The sequence below is a fragment of the Pinus tabuliformis genome, chromosome 2_1 (assembly GCF_031772625.1).
Source record: "Pinus tabuliformis cultivar Carrire ecotype Pingquan chromosome 2_1, CPIR1, whole genome shotgun sequence".
Taxonomy (NCBI): Eukaryota; Viridiplantae; Streptophyta; class Pinopsida; order Pinales; family Pinaceae; genus Pinus; species Pinus tabuliformis.
Genome location: NC_142299.1, coordinates 473296520 through 473314208, shown reverse-complemented (window position 1 = coordinate 473314208; position 17689 = coordinate 473296520). Strand labels below are relative to the sequence as shown.

The window sequence follows — 17689 nt, the reverse complement described above, 5'->3', positions numbered from 1 at the left end:
AATTAAAATTTATGTTTAATTTAAAAAATTCTAAAAATTTAATAGGAATTTAAAGTCAAAACAAAGTGCGTAACATCTGGAATGCAAAGTATTCCATCAATAAATATTTTAATATTAACATAGTTAGACTATAGTATTGATATAATCTTGAAATGTGAGTTTGAAATTATGTAGTTTTATCATGAGTTGTTAATGTTTTTGATTTTTTAATGATATATTTTTTTTCGAAATTTAGTAAAGATTTTTTTTGAAATGATAATTTTATTTGTGAACTTTTGGAATGATAATTCTGAGTTCTATAATCTACGGTGTAAATGCTTTCAAAATTTATGGAAACGCTCAATTCATTTATATATTCAAAATCACATTTGAAAATTCAGTCTTGTCAAAATTTTGGATAGTTGAGCATCTTTTTCTTTTAAATGTATACGCGTTTAATTAACGGAGTTGTTTATAATGTGATTTTTTAGAGATTTTGGTGACGGAATCTGGCGGAAGAAATTGAGGTTAAATCTTGATTTGTTGCAGTTAAAATGGTTTTTTAACTGCATATTTGGATTCAGCACCCTGAAAAAACCCTGGGAAGCCTTGATTGCCCAGAAACTAGCTATCAAAATTGCGATCCCAAAAAATTGCTGCTGACCTGTCATGACGTGCAGAGCATCTTGTGGGGCCTACGTGTTACCTCCAATTGCGTGTGGGGCCTGTTTGCGTCTTACCTTTAGTTGAATGCGCGTGGGGTTTCAAAAATGCGTTGAAATTTGATGCTCGATGTCGGTTACTATGCTCTGTATTTTATAAAATAACTACGTATAAACCACAGGTGCATAAAATAACCTTGCATAAACCGCAGGTGAAGATTTAATATTTACAGCCAGTGTTTCCCTCGATCTCTCTGCGCTTTACAAGCCCTCACTTGTCTACACCTCTGCAAATTGCGTCCATAGTATCGAACCTTACTCCCTTTCATTTTTCCTTTCCAGTTCGCAATGGCTACATCCTCATCCTCCACCTCTGCCGTGGCTAATCCCACCTACAAATCCTTCAAAATTTTCATAAACCATCGCGGGGTTGACGTGAAGAAAACCTTCGCCAGATCTCTGTATCTTCGCCTCCGAGAGAAAGGATTGACGGCTTTTCTCGATGAAGAGGAGATGCAAGTGGGATACGAAATTTCTTCTCAATTAGAGCACGTTATTAGAACCGCCTCTGTTCATGTGGCGATCCTTTCTCCTAGATATGCTGAGTCATCTTGGTGCCTGAACGAGCTCGTAATGATGTTACAGTCAAATGCTCCTGTAATACCAGTCTTTTACCGTGTCAGGCCCGCTGACGTCCGGTGGATGCTGGGCTTCTATGGTGAAGCCCTACAATCTCTTGAGAAGAAGGGGCGATATGATACCAACACTACTATGGAATGGAGAAAGGCTCTTCAGCGAGTTGCAAGCAATAGCGGTTTCGAGCTGGAGTCGTCCAATGGGTGAGAACTCAACCTTCCGTATTGATATAGTTGTGTTTTATACTGATAAATAGACATAGACGTTTGTTTCTCACTAGGTCTACTTATTGTTTCTGAATAATTAGTGAGGAGTTGGTGCTGGAGCTGCTAGATAAGTTGGTTAAACGTCTGTCAGAAATGGTGCCAGAGCCAGGCTTGCACGTGGCTGATTATCCAACAGGGTTGGATTCAAAGCTCAAAGATTTCGAAGATAGAGTGCTGTTACATAAAGAGGAAAGCGGGAAACCTGGGATCTTGGGGATTGTAGGGTTAGGTGGCGTAGGAAAAACAACGTTAGCAAAAATTTTCTTCAATGAGAAGACATTAGGTTATAGCCAATCCTGCTTTTTAGCTGACGTCAGAGATCATGCAAGTAAGGGTTCTTTACATTTGTTACAGAGTCAACTCCTTAAGGCCTTGAATGGAAGGGATGAGCAGGTAAACAATGTTCATGAAGGTAAAAAGAAGCTGGGAGAGCCTCTGAAACTTTTTGACACTTTAATAGTGTTTGATGATGTTGATAATGTTGACCAGGTGAATGCATTTTTGCCTGTCCAAACTGATAATCTCAATTCAGAGAGTTTAATATTGATTACATCTAGAGATAGGGGTGTTCTCAGAAACTCAAGAGTTGAAGATTCATCTATTTATAAGCTATCTGGGCTGAATGCAGAGCACTCCCAAGAGCTCTTCTGTTCCTATGCCTTCAGCCAAGCTTATCCGCTTCCAGATTTTCAGCATCTAGTATATAAGTTTTTAGAATGTTGCGATGGATTGCCCTTATCTCTGAAAATAGTTGGGGCATTACTTTATAATAAAGAAATATCCGAGTGGTAAGACGAATTGGAGGCTCTTAAAGAAATACTTCCCAGTGAGATACAGAAGACACTTTCTAGAAGTTATTGCTCACTTGATAAACAGGAAAAAGAGATATTCCTAGATATCGCGTGCTTTTTCATAGGTGAAAACAGGGATTCGGCCATAAGCATATGGAACGGATCAGATTGGAGAGGAAAGCGAGGGTTTCTAAATCTGCAGGACAAGTCTCTTGTAGAAGTGGACGACGAGAATTGTATAAGTATGCACGACCACGTAAGAGACCTGGGAAGAGAGGTTGCTGCTACTTCGCCACATCGTCTTTGGCAGACAAAAAGGGTTATTGATTATTTGTCACAACAATCATTTGTAAGTGTTTAGTCATTCTCTTTTTTAAGATTATTCACTAAAAGCGTGGTACGAATTTTTGAACGAACCAGCCATAACATTCGTTTTTCAACTATGGACAGGAAATCACCGTGCGGGGAATTCGGCTGGTTGAAGGCGAATTTGGTGGCGATGATCTATGTGACATTATTGAGACTGAAAATGATGGCTGGAACCGCATTTTGAGGAGGTTGCAAATTCTTCATATTGAAGGCTCTCTCTTGGAACGCATCCTGACGAGGGTGAAGTTACCAAATCTATTGTGGCTCAGCTGGAAAGGATGTCCCTACTCTTCCCTGCCTTCGTTGGTTACAATGAAGAAATTAAGGGTTCTACAAGTGGATGGAAGCGAATTAAAAACATTGTTGGACAGTGAATGCGAATCATCGGTAAGTAGAAATTTGTTATGTTGATGTTTGTATGTTTAGAAATTTGTTAGGTTGACGTTTGTATGTTTAGTAGCTATTACTGTCGCACAACATTTTCGTTCGAAAAGAATTCGTGAGGTTATGATAATGTGAATTATGATATTACTTGTGGTGGTAACGAGTGAACATGTTGCTTTTGCAGGCACCTCTGCAGTTGCCAGCATCTTTGGAGGAGTTGCATGCAAGCCAATGTGTGAGGCTGAAAAGCATGGCGCAGGGGACGAAGCTCAGATTCCTAGATGTTTCTGGGTGCTCCAACCTAGAAGAGCTGCCAAGTATGGAAACGTTTTTATGTTTGGAGGAGTTGCGGGCACAGGGATGTGAGACCCTGAAGAGCATACGGGGGTCGGCGCAGGCGACGAAGTTGAGATCCCTTAATGTTTCTCGGTGCTCCAAGCTAGAAGAGCTACCAAGTATGGAAACGTTTTTATGTTTGGAGGAGTTGCAGGCACAGGGATGTGAGAGCCTGAAGAGCATACGGGGGTCGTCGCAGGTGAAGAAGTTGAGATTCCTAAATGTTTCTGGGTGCTCCGAGCTAGAAGAGCTGCCAAGTATGGAAACGTTTTTATGTTTGGAGGAGTTGCTGGCAAAAGAATGTAAGAGGCTGAAGAGCATACGGGCGTCGGCGCAGGCGACGAAGCTGATATCCCTAGATGTTTCTTGGTGCTCCGAGCTAGAAGAGCTGCCAAGTATGGAAACGTTTTTATGTTTGGAGGAGTTGCATGCAAGCCTATGTGTGAGGCTGAAAAGCATACGGGTCTGGGCGCAGGGGACGAAGCTCAGATTCCTAGATGTTTCTGGGTGCTCCAAGCTAGAAGAGCTGCCAAGTATGGAAACGATTTTATGTTTGGAGGAGTTGCGGGCACAGGCATGTGATAACCTGAAGAGCATACGGGGGTCGGCGCAGGCGACGAAGTTGAGATCCCTAAATGTTTCTTGGTGCTCCATGCTAGAAGAGCTACCAAATATGGAAACGTTTTTATGTTTGGAGGAGTTGCAGGCATACGAATGTGGTAAACTCAAGAGCATAAGGGGCTTGGGACAGGCCACAAACCTTAGATCTCTGTATATTTCTGGATGCATAGAGTTGCAATCATTGGTATTTTTGGAAGGGTTGCGGGTAGGCGGATGTCTGAAGCTGAAATTGAAGATGCTGCTGGCAAAGCTGAAGAGCATACACGGGTTGGCTCAGGCTACAGAGCTTATACGCTTAAATGTTTCTGGATGCTCAGAGTTAGAAGAATTGCAGGGCATCGAAAGGTTGGTATCCTTGGAGGGGTTGTGTGCAGACGGATGTAAGAAGCTTAAGACTATACAGGGGTTGGGGCAGACGACAAATCTTAGTTTCCTAAGTGTTTCTGGGTGCTCAGAGTTAGAAGAACTGCCCAGCATGGAAAAGTTGGTATCCTTGGAGTGGTTTCATGCAGATGGATGTGTGAAGCTGAGGAGGATCCGGGGGTTGGAGCACGCGACAGAGCTTAAGGAAATGAATGTTGGAGGGTGCCTTGAGTTAGAAGAATTGGAATGGTTGCGTATGCTAGCTGTCTCAAAATGTCCTAAATTACAATGCCCTGTGTGGGAGTAGGGGACCCGCTGAGTGGAGGATTGAAGTGATAATAATTAGATCACTGTAACAGACGGTCATAACGCTTATAAATATGTTTTTATTTATGTTTTGGTTTTTTAATAATAGACACCCACCGCTGTCCGAGTGTATTCAGTGTTAGACAATTATATTCACATCATGGTCCTCGTGCTTATTATAACAAGCATATTTACACGTTTTATGCGAGTACATGGTTTTAATAGTAATTTAATTGATACTGTAAAGAAATTTAATTTAATTTAATTAATGTGTGAGTAAAGGCTCTTAAAAGTAATTTAATTTGATTGATTATTGTTTTTTTTCCTATGTAAAGACTATGCTATTGTATTAAGAAAGAAAGAAAATATTTACAGAGAGGTATTAGCTTTTGAGGATGAATAAAGTCACCCTCCGTTTGAAAAGCATAATAGGTGCGCAAGGCTACCTGAATTACAAAGATAGATGCAATAGAAATAAGCATGGACAAAACAGCAGCGTGTAGTCCTCTGACTTACAAGAGAGAATACTCCAAAAAGAACAACAAAAGCATAATTGTAGAACCAAAGAACCTTTACATGCCTCTCGCACCTTGCTGCTGATATCATTGTGACATTTGAGGGTAGGATGACAGGTGATTCCAGAGATCTGGAAACACTGCGAAATCTGGGCATTCCTCTACCCCAAAAGCAAAACTGGGCATCTCGGAAAGAAAAGAGACCCCTTCAAAACTTCGAAACTTGACCATTGTGCAGCAACAAAAACAGTATTTTAGCCTTCGAAGGCTCACCTTATGCTTTGTTGTCAAATTCTGGTGTAGTTGCATCTTCGTTCACTGACTGGCGGGAACCCGGTGGGAGTGCTGGCGGCTGAAGCGGACCCAGAACACGAGCGTGCTCCTCATGATTGACAACTTCTGGAGGAGGATTAACGGAATTGCCTATTTCTGCTCTCGCTTGGGTCATACCAGTCTGAGCCGAGCATCTTCCTCCAGGCTATCGGAATCCTCATCATCTTCCTCTATCGCAATTACAGTGATCAGCATAGACACCTTAGATCGATTTCCCCGTCATCTGAAAGTAAAACGGGATGTATGCACTTGACTATCTAGCTGGTCCGACTCCTCTGAAGGAGAAGACGGAGGTGCTACCATAGCTAATGGCTGAATTTCCCTTGCTTGAACCTCCTCCCTTCGACTAATACCCCAGACACCTCCTCTTCGCGGGACTCCACGCTGTCTCGGCGCCATGAACCGGGAGACTTGAGGGCTATTGACAGTGGGAGGCCGAATCTCCAAACGCAGAGCTTGAACTCCCTGAATCACCCTATTAGAAACCGGAACCAGAGTAGGAGTTCTCACTGTTATTTTCTCCGGCATAGATCGATAGAGCACACACTGAGCAGAGGTGTGGCCTCTGCCACTGCTCACACTTCCAGAGATCGCCTCCTCTCCACTTTGCTCAGAGCACAGCATAATAATACAACAAGCATACCCAATCTGGAGCAGATACGCCTTTATGTAATTCCTTTTGCAGAATTCTCTGGACGCCTCCATAACGAAACCCAACAAAATTGCGTACACAGCCGTTAATTCTCCTCGCGCGAACCCATCTCCCCTCTGCACTATCATCTCCTCGGCCTTTAATGGCATTAATGCCTGACAGAGCCACCTGGTGTGGCCGTCCTGGCAGGCTACATTATCATGCCAGCTGCCCATTGCTGGTGATCAAATTGCCACCCGCATCCGGGTAATTTGATTGATTATTGTTAAAACTGTAAAGTAATTTAATTTAGATAAAAATTTAAAGAAATTTAATTAATTAGGTTATAAAGGAGGTAGTTTAAATTTTATTGGTGTGTTTTATGGAAAATAATTTTTAATATGGTCTATTTTTGACTGAACACTCAGATTAGTATTAAAAAGTAAATGATAAAACTATACTTTTAAAATAATTATATTTTAATTAAAAATATATATTGAATATTTTATTTAGGTTTATGACACTTATTTAAAGAAATTATTAATGGTTTAGTTTTTAGGATTTTACTCTTTTTTATAATGGTCAAATTCAAGCCAGTGTAAATTACTTTTTTAACCAAATAAAACCCTTATAATTCTGTTAACAAATTAATTTTACAAGTAACATATATTTTGAAATTAATAAAAATTAAATATAACAAATTCATAAATTTTAAAATAAATATTAATTAATCATTTTATCATTATTAATGTATTATATATACTATTTTGTATTATGATTATAATTAAATGTCCACTATTTTGTTTTATAAAACAATTTTATATTTCTATTGTCTAAATAAAAGATTCCAATTTGTTTGTTATGATTTTATTCAGTTATTTTTAATAACGGATTCAGACGATAAACTAAGGAAACTTATTATACTTCATATCACAATCAAAGTGATTTAATTTTCAATTATATTTTATAATTATTAAAAAAAACAAGACATGTTCTCAAGAGTGAAGGAATCTAAATATAAAGAAATATAATATATAATATATTTATTGGTTTGTTTTTTTTTGTTTTTTGGGTTTTTTTGAAGTGTTAAAAAGATAAAAGATATATTAACTCGAATTAAAACATAAATTATATATTGAGATAATTTATTTCATAAAAGTAAAGAGATTGGACAAAATAATTGAATATAAAGATAGGTAGATTATGGTAAGTGAAGTTTTAAGGATTATAAATATAGTATATTAAGCAAAATTACAAAACATAAAAGAGATAGTATATTAAGCAAAATTACAAAACATAAAAGAGATAGTATATTAAGCAAAATTACAAAACATAAAAGAGGTAAAAAATATTTATAAAGGAAATACTTCATTCCAAAAGACCAAAAGACCAAATAGAATTAACAAAGTAAATTGGAAAGATTAAAGAAACTAAGAAGGAAGGAAAACAAACAATAATTAGAAACTAAAAGGTTATTATTAGAGACACAAATACAAAAGGTAAAAAATAAATAAGAATTCGGTATACTTTAGATCCTTTTCATTGGGCTTTCATGGAACAAATGACATATATTAAGTTAGATTTTGAGTGAAATTGGTAGTGTATTATTGGTTGAAGCTTATAAGCATGAAGAATCTAAGGTTTTTAACATTGAAGGATTTGTATTGTGATTGATATGGAATATCAAATCCTCCCATAAAGAGATTGGAGGCATATGCTTGTTACATAAAATGAACATTTCTTCTCACATTTGATTCATAATAAATACATTCTCAATCAATACATTTGTAGGGAGATTTCAGATTTTAATGCTAATAATATTTATATAACAATCTATTACTTTGTGCCCATCAAATTCTATTTCTATAAGAAAAACAACCTAGATAAAAATTGTCCCTACAAACACAGAACAAGGTATTTACAATATGAGAATTAAGGATACTATCCCATTACTAGGAGGCTTTAATGTTGTAACTCAACTATTTAAGTTATTTTTCTAAACAATTATTCCAATCCTAATCCTCTTTAGCTAGATGAGGACCTTGCTTTAGCTAATAGGTACAAAAAACTATGAAGACTTGATTGAGAATTTATTTGGTACTGAACTAATTGAGCTTTATAGTTTGTTCTCAATATCAAATAATGTGCAATGGTATAATGAGACGGTAAATTTCTAACGAGATGATTTGTATCCATGAACTAGGTAGTAGTGTCATGGACTATGTGATATCCCCATCCATATACAAGTACATAGTAAATTTTAACTTTTTAAATGAGCATGAGTCTAACTTCAACCATCGACCTTTGGCTTCAACTCTGAACTTTATCGTGTGCAAAATCTCCATCGAAGAAAACTTTGATAACTAAAGTACTTGCCTTTTAAACAAAAACTAATGTTAATTTTTCTTGAAACACTTCAATAATGAATTAAATGTCATATAGTATAAGAAAAATATTGAAGATATCTATCATAATTTTATCACAACCCTCTCTACTTCCATTAACAGATTATCTATTGAGATGTTATCTAAAAATAAAAATAGAATAGCCAATCCTTGGTATATTAACGAGTGTAAAAGTGGTAGAGAAGCTATTAGGGATGTCTCTAATGGTTCGTTAAAATCGGATGCGATAAAAAGATGCAAAGCCTTAATTAAAAAGAAAAAAAAGGCACTACATAAACATAAAACAATAGAAGCTTCTGCACTTATCAAAGTTAGATCTTAAAATATTATAGAGGTAAATTTTGACTTGTAAAATTAAAGAAAATAATATGATTCCTCTGAATGACTTGAACTCTTACCTAAAAAACCTTTCTAAATCCCATATGGTTGTAGAAAACATTCTAAATGTTTCTATTAGGATGAAGTTTTGTCATAAAATATATAAAGTTTGGGGTTAAGCACTTGCAAAGGGAAAGCTAAGATTCACATCAAAAGTTACCGAGCCAAGATCTTAAAAATTGGAGGGCCCTGTCCTTATTCGTCACATACAAAATCCATTCAATTTGGTAGTCAAGTAGGGTTTTCCTAAACCTAGAACTTAAAACCTCATTGCTCCTAATTTTAAAAGTGGAGATAAAAGTAATCCGTCTAATTACATGATCATTATGATTAGCCCCAAATTCATTCATATTTAGCATTGTTTGGTTTTATCAAGCTCCTCATTCGGTGAATAAGCTTTGGGAAGTACTTTTTCACAATTTTAGTGGCATTCATCAATTCCTTTGGCATCTTGGTCGTATTGGTCTTGTTTTCTTATGCACAAATTATCGTATCAATGTTTAGTTCCTTGTTAAAGTGGTGGAGTCTTTGCTTAAGCATTTTGAAATTAGGGTCTCATAGAGGGTGTGGAAGGCTTCAGTTGTGAAACTCCATTTTTCCACTAAGTTGTCTTAGCCTTTGAAACTTCTTCATAGAAAATTAATCCATGGTTTGAACTTTCGTTCTATCTCATCTATCTTGGCATTCCTCTTTGGTTCTTTTGATTCTCAATTTGGGGCTATACTTGTAGCAAGTTTAAGCTTCTTTAGTCATGCCTTTGTCTTAGTGTTGCAATATCTCTTTTTTTTTATCTAGGATTATCCTTTTCTTTTGTGGATTATAGTCACCTCTGTCTCATCTCTTTTTTTTTGATTCTTGTGTTAGACAGTCACCTCGCCTCCCATATTGTTTTAGATGATTATGAAAGGGTGGGGATAAGCTTCAAATTCATCCCTACAAAATTTTGGTCCTTATTTTTCTTTCTTTGAGTCTTGGGTTGGAATTTGTTTCAAGGCAAGTGGTCTCTGTGCTATCTTGGGTGGTCTGGCTAAATGTTCTCTTTCTTAGGTTTGCATTGTCCACTATTCTTTTTTGTGTAGTATGCCATCCTCCTTTCTTTGAACCTCGGTCCTATACTCATTCTTGTTGGAGAATGATGCCTTAGTGAGGAGGTTCAAGTGGTAGGAGGGGTTGTAGTAATGCTAGAATTCCATCTACCTCTCAAGTCCATATGATAGCGTATCATTCTACTGATATTTACTATGAAAATACCCCACCAATGATCCAAAGTGAAATTGAGGAAATTGAGAGTGGATCAAGAATTGAATGACGCTTCATAACAGATGCAAAAGAAGAGAAATATGGTGGTAGATGAGTTTTCGACACAAGAAACACGAGAATGAAGATTGCAATATATATGTTACCAATAAACCTTTGTTGGAAACTAAAGAACATTATGGGTAAAATATTAATTGAGAAATCAAAAGAGAATGGGGAAATATTGTTAAATATGGATGAAGTGAAAAAGCAAATTAGAAGGTTAGTAAACAAAGTCACAAGAATGGCAAAGATTCTAACCAACATGGAATTCACAGAATTTGAAGAGGAGACATGACCACTGGATAGAATCCAGGGGAACTCTCCTATTACATAGAAGCTATCCATGATATTTGTTTTGATGTATGTTAGTCATATTTTGTTAAAATAAATGATTAAGAAGGCTATCAAGCCTTTAGAGTAGGATGTAGAATGTTTAGCAGATAATATTTGTTGGGATTTATAATAAGTTTTAAACATTTTACGTGGACAAAAGCAGTAATGCTATGCTATTGGTCTAGTTTCCCCTATGCTAGAGTAGTCAACATGACAAGACTATAATTAGGGGAATTTTGAGGTCTAAAATTGGCTTCCTAAGGAAAATAATAAATAATAGTTAAAATAACGATATAAGTGATGGATTTTTCAAGAAAAAGAAAGAACTATTTTTATTTATATTTTCAGTTTATCTCCTTACAAGTTTACTCAAATATCGAGTATATGTACCCATTGGATGTCTAGTTTTAATTCTGCATCCAATAGGCATTTACACTCGATCTTTGAGTAAACCTATAAAGAGATAAGCCAAAAATACAAATTAAAAAAAAATAGTTTTCTTATTTTCCCTCCCAAATATTTTACACTAAGGACAACGTCATTGTCTTAATTTTTATTGATTTCTTTTAAATTATTTTTTTAATACATTTTTTATTCAAATGCTCATTTTTACCTTAAACTTTCACCAATAATTATTTAATATTTTTTATATGATTTAATATCATCTATCTAATTTATAAAATTAACAATATCATAAATTAAAAGTTTTCACAATAAGATTTAAAAATGTAAATACAATTTGTTTTTACCTACAATATAAAAATATCAATATTTATATTTTAGGCCTTTTTAATGCCATAACGTAAGAAGAAAAAATCTTTCATTTCATATCTTTGTAATTGGGTAGAAAAATACTTATAAGCAAAATTAAAGGTGGATTAAAAATGGATTTTTTAAAATTATCATTGACAAACGTAACTTCAAATATTAACTAAACCATTTTATAATGTTTCCTCTAACATTGAAAAAGGTCCCAAAAAAACAAATTAAGAAAACTTCATTTTTAAGGAAATATCTTGATTTGGGAAGTTTTATAAGTATGTAATTTATATAACATCGATTCAAGCTTTGCAGGTTAATACGTTTTAAGGAAATGATGAAGAAATTTTAATATATAGATATAATTTATTTATTTATTAAAGTATAGGTAGAAATAATTTATTTATTTATTAAAGTTTTTATTGGGAAGATCAGATTCTAAAAAAATCAATAAAAAATAATCTATTATTATTATATAAGTTTTCTTTATAATGTAATTTAGATGAATATAATTATTGCAAAAATTTTGGTTAACGAAATTATTAACATTGTGATATAGTTAGATATGAGAAACCAATGAGGGGTGGATTTATCTATGATTTCACATAACTGTTGGGTGCAGGAATTGCACTTAAGCAAATTTCTCAACACTTGATTGTCAACCCAGGGGTTTCGTAAACTTAGAGACGAAGCACAGGGAATGCCAGAAGTGGTATGAACTTTTCCTATTCTTAATCCTACTTCTTAAATGAAATGTTGCAAAATCAGACAGAAAACAATCTTAAAGACAATTGACACCAAAGCAATTCTAGTGCTGGAATGTAAAAGAATAGTCTGCAAGGAAATCAAGTAAATGAACTTTCACACAATTGGAAGCAATCTTAAATGCTGAAATGAAATACTATGTTTATCTTCAGTATAGATGGCTAACAGTTTAACAAGTGGGCCCTTGCAAGATCCGTTTCCCAATTGATCTTCCTTCTACACCAAGCAACCTGTTCTTGTACTATTGCAATTTGCTTGCACTAGTGCAGGTACAATATTTATGTGAAAAAATACATTTTACCTTCTTTATTGAAGACTTATGACTTTATGGAGGTGCTCTAAGCCTCAAGGCTTAGAGCACTCTATTCTTGTGACCAGAGACCAACTCTTGCACTGAGACAAAGCTTCCTTCACCAAAGTTTCCAATTTACTTTCGAAAGAATTAAAAGACGCGTTGAAAAGAATTGAAATTGCAAGCTAAATTCTAAGATAAATTACACGTGAAAAAAATGCTTTAATTAATTAAACTTTGCAATGAAAGTAAATTTCATAAATAAAAAACAATTCAGAATAATCAAGCAGTGGTCAAAGTAATTTGCATGCATCAATTGACTTTCGACAATTCACTTATAACATTTATGTTCCCTGTTCTTAAGTCGTAAACTGCAAGTATAAAGTTTAGTGTTTGTAATAATGTTCTTTATTAATTCATGTAAAGATCATTCAAAAGTATAATTCTTAACATTGAGAATGATTACTTGAATTAACAATATGCTTGCCTGCAGGAATAAATGAAATTATAAGAAGGAAAGGAACGTAACACTTGTTGTAAAGTAAAACTGCAGTGCAGGAAACTACATGCACTGGTACAGGAAGAATCTTCCTAGACGACCCGAGCAGAAGCAAACTAAGGCAACAATTACAGGAAAAAAATTGCAAGAAAGAAATAAACTTAATTAAACTTCCAAACTACGAATCGATTCAGACTTGACTATAAAATGAATTAATCTCAGATTTCTGAAATAAATATAATAGCAATCAAAGCCACACAATTGCAAATGAATAAATGTTCACACATACTTTTTAAATGGCAAAAGAACAAGGGTAAACGAGCTGGCTTGGCTAGGCGCTAGCCAACCAGCTCGTTTCTCATTTAGGAAACGAAACAATTCAACACTTAATCACGCATGAAGTAGAAATTAAACATAGCGTGAAGAAAACATGGTACGTTCCTTGTATTAACTTGATCAAGAAATATACATTATAGTGCAAATCCAACCCATAACTGAGGGCGATACAAAATTACAAAGTAAACAAAATTACAACTCCGAGATCGCTCTTTTGGCTCTACCTACAGTCTACATTATATATAGTCTCTCGGCCTTAGCCATATTCTGCTAATTATAGTCATTTCCTATTCAAGCCTTTCGGCCGAATGGACTAACAAACGAACTTTGCAAAACCGGTTGATGGTTATAATAAAACGTGGACTTTGCTGGCCATAGACCATATTCTTGGCAAGCATCCCTGACTATACACCACCAATGTCCATCCTTGGATAGTCCGCAACCGAACTAGGAGTTGTGGATCAAAAACTCCCACGTGGAATATCACGGAGATCACAGAGCAACATCGTTGGCGGTGCAGGAATCTTCCTGCACTGATCACGCTAAATAATGATTAACACTTAGTTATTCAATTACTTTTAGGAAAGTTAAACATAAGTTATAAGAGATATTATAAAGGTATGAAATCTACGTAAAGTACTTAATAAAGCACTTAATAAATCTTAATTATGAAATACAAAGTATATGTAGGAATAGATGATTATCTTGGACTAGTGCGGGAATGAGAGGGTTAAATAGAGATAAAGCATAGGTTAAGGCTTATGGGAATAGGGTAAAAATAGAGAAATTTGGGACACCAACATCCTCCCATCCCTAAGCTGTTGTGTGTCCTCACACAAAATTTTACCTTCTACAAAAAATCTTCAAAAATGGGTGGCCAACTCTCAATCCTGTACTTCAATACTTATCCCTGCTTTCACCACCTCTCAGGCTGCTTTCAGCTGATTAATCACCTTCTTGAGGTGTTTGTAGAATTTGGAAGCCCGATACTTCCATACTTTCACTTGCTATTTTTGCTTCTTGACTTCTACGAGTAACTCTACCTCACCTTGCTTTTGCCAATTTTGCTCCTTCATGACCTAGTTCAAAGCCTCCAGGTCATGAACTTGTTGCTCTAATTCCACTATTCGGTTGTTGAGGGAGAGGGTAGAGGGCTCCATGCTCAGGTCCTCTGGTGTAAATACCTTCTCTGCAACGGACTCCAAATAAGTCCCGTCATTGCCGAGACTAAGGTCGTCTAGCATTTGCATTATGACATCGCCAAAAGTTTCTGCGCCCAGAATTTCCTTATCACCGAGGGTTTTGATGCCCTCCACAACCTTCATGCCAAGGGTTTCAGTACCTTGTGCACTTAACTCCACAGGGTTTTTAATGCCCTGTTCTTCCAATTCTTTAGGGGATTCAATACCCTATTCATTTAAACTAGCAGGGGCTTCAGTACCTTGTTCATAAAAAACATTGAGGGTTTCGATGTCTTGTTCATAGAAATTGTCGAGGGTCTCCATGTGCTGTGCCTCATCATCCTCATGATCCTCTGCCTAAACTTCTTCTGCACTCGGTGTCATCTTCTTCTTTCTTAATCTGTGAACAAGGGTAGACAACAATATGTCGTCTTCCTTTTCCACGTTTTCTTCGTTTACCATGGTGTGGGCCGCTACATTTGCAAGCACTGAAAGGTTATGGTCTTTAGGTGAAACCTGAGGTGATTCATCAATCACAATCAGAGAGATTGACTGATACTGACTCGTCCCTTGAGAGATAGTCTTCTTCCTTGTTGTGGTTCTGGTTTTTATTTTCTTGCCGAGGGTGGAGTGTCTTTGTCAGACTTCTTTTCTGCTTGCACCGACGTGATTTTTACATTTTTCTTGGTAGGGGACGATGTCTCTATGTTATTTTTATTGCTTGTACTTGTGCCAGCAGACTTCCCTGCACTCCTCACTCGAAAATCCTTAAGGAATGCCTTCCAGGTCACTCCCTTCTCTTCTAGAGTTTTCTTGACGAGGATTGTGATAAGCCCATGATGATATAGCTTATTTGTGACTTGGCTTGCATTCCCACTCTGCACACCCTTCGCCATTTTCTTGAGACTTCGGAGCAGATAGTAAGGAAAATTAATAAGTTTCCCCGACTCAAAGTGCAACAACAATTTCATGTGGTACACGAATGCTAATGTGTAACGTCCCTCGCAGGTCACAAATTTCTGTAGTATGAACAGGAGGTCTTGCCATTTTCCAAGCATGGCGCTCTGTGGAAGCCCATTCTTCCAGTTAACCTCAAGCTTTTTGTCACTCACAAACCGACGCCATCATTTCTTTTCAAGCCGCTCCTTTTTGAACCACTGCTCCCCTGTAGTTGGCAAGCCTGTAGCTCACGCAATGGACTCCTCTGTGACTTCAAATTCTAATGAGCCGACCCTAGCTCAACCTCCTTCAAACATCTTCACAAACTCCAACACCACGGCCATGTCGAAGCCATCAAACTTCTACAAAAGTGGAAGGAATCAGATTCTTGTAATAGTGCAAGGTTGATCCTGTATTCCGAAGTTTGTTCTATCTCCTTCAAGGACGATGACTCATTCCTTATGGGTGCCATGTTCGAACTTGCCACAATTCTCTGTCACAACCTCAAAAGGATTTTAGTGAGCGAAACCAACAGTTGCTGAGAATTTTATGCCGGAGATCCATCCATCCTTTTTCCTTTCAGTCCCATCCAACCGATCATGTTTAATGATAAAATAATGGCTCCTCGGTTCAGATGCAGATACGTATCATCCTGCTACAGGTGAGCAATAATGATTGGATGTGGCAGAGGCTTATGTGGCGGCGGTGTAATGGTCATAATGATCGGGTTAGGAGGTAAGACAATGATGAACAAGTGATGGGAGATTGGTTCGAAGGGAGGTGAGTTATGAGTTTTCAGACAACATGTACTATCCCACAATCTACCTCATAATTAAATTAAGACATATTTTAGTACCCATTAAAAAATTAGATTTCAGAACCCAATATATCTTGTACTTTAAAATTTTTCCTAAGTCAGTAAATGATAAAAAAAAAGTATCAATTAAAATATATAATGATATGATCTATCAGTGTTGGAATCACTCATGTACAAAGTAATAAAATTCCATAACATTCTTCATAAGATGCTCCTGTATGGTGTGAAATTTGTTTTACACTTGCTTCCACAGTTGGTCGCCCTCCTGCACTGATCTTGCTTGCACTGCATCATGCTTGCACTACATCGTGCTGACACTAACTGCTTGCACTGCATTGTGATTGCACTAACTACTTGCACTGCGCATCTTGCATCAGGGATTTTACCAAAATAACAATTCTGATAGAACACAATCCTGTAGCTGATTTTTTTTTTTGCCTCAATATACAAGGAACGTTTTATTCACCATCCTCTGGTGTTTCATGAGCATGCCTTCTATATTGACTGCATCAAATTTTGCAATCAATTTATGAGGGAATAAAGAAATGGTAAAGGGGTGATTTTCAGAATGGGAAGGAACATTATTGCAGGGATTCCAAGAACAATATCACCAAGGGGGATAAACGAGAATGGGATGTGGAAAAAATTCAAGGGAAATAGAGGGATTTTATGAGATTGGGTAAGGGTAGTTTTCTTTAGAAGAAAGAGGAGGGTAATTCATTGGGGATTTAGAAAAAGAAAAATAGTGGGAATTACGAAACGAGAAAATAGAAGAAAGGCATAATTTTATCTTCAAGGTTTGCCTGCACTGGTGCCGAAAAAAGTAATTGCAGTGGGAATTAAGTGTTTACTTGGATAAAAATTTCCATGCTAGTTACCCAAAACTTGGGTAAGGGCTGGGTTCCTTGAACCTGCTTCTTCTTGGTGGTAGCCAACATATCTAAAAATCAAGTAACATTCCCTTTTTATTGAAATTTCGATCTTCTTGCCAGCATGCTGGTTTTCAGGTTGATCCTTTTGCAATCATGTCAGTCAACTGATTTTCATAATTACAGGTTTTTTTTTTTTGTCATTTGTTTTTTTTATTTTATTATTTTTTTCTAATGAGGAAAAGAAAGAATCAAATCTTCAACAGGTTGGTGTTACAACCTACCAACTCCTTTTCAGAATGCTGTTGGACTTGCTACATAAAATCTCCTTTAGTAAGGGGCTAAAAATATACCTTCAATCTATGCCCATTTACCAGGAACACAAAATTCTGTCCATCAAAAGTTTTGATATCTACCGCTCCATTTTCAAACACTTTGACCACCTCATAGGGTCCCATCCAGCGTGTATGGAATTTCCCTTTAAAATATTTGAATCTAGAATCGTAAAGGAGCACCCAATCACCTAGTTGGAATTGCTTTCTTTGGATAGACTTGTCATGCCACTTCTTGCGCTATTGTTGAACTAAGATGTTCTGCTGAAAAACATCCCTTTAGAATTCATCTA

At 36.3% G+C, this 17689-nt stretch overlaps 1 protein-coding gene across 1 annotated transcript; it reads left to right on the top strand.

Annotated features, from left to right (window-relative positions):
* Positions 1 to 664: 664 nt before the first annotated feature.
* On the top strand, positions 665 to 3712 carry LOC149200971 (TMV resistance protein N-like). Its single transcript, XM_089399652.1, has 4 exons — positions 665 to 1480; positions 1585 to 2683; positions 2785 to 3090; positions 3272 to 3712. Exons 1-2 carry the CDS (start codon positions 990 to 992, stop codon positions 2333 to 2335), a joined length of 1242 nt encoding a protein of 413 aa, XP_089255778.1. The 5' UTR covers positions 665 to 989; the 3' UTR covers positions 2336 to 2683; positions 2785 to 3090; positions 3272 to 3712.
* Positions 3713 to 17689: the final 13977 nt, after the last annotated feature.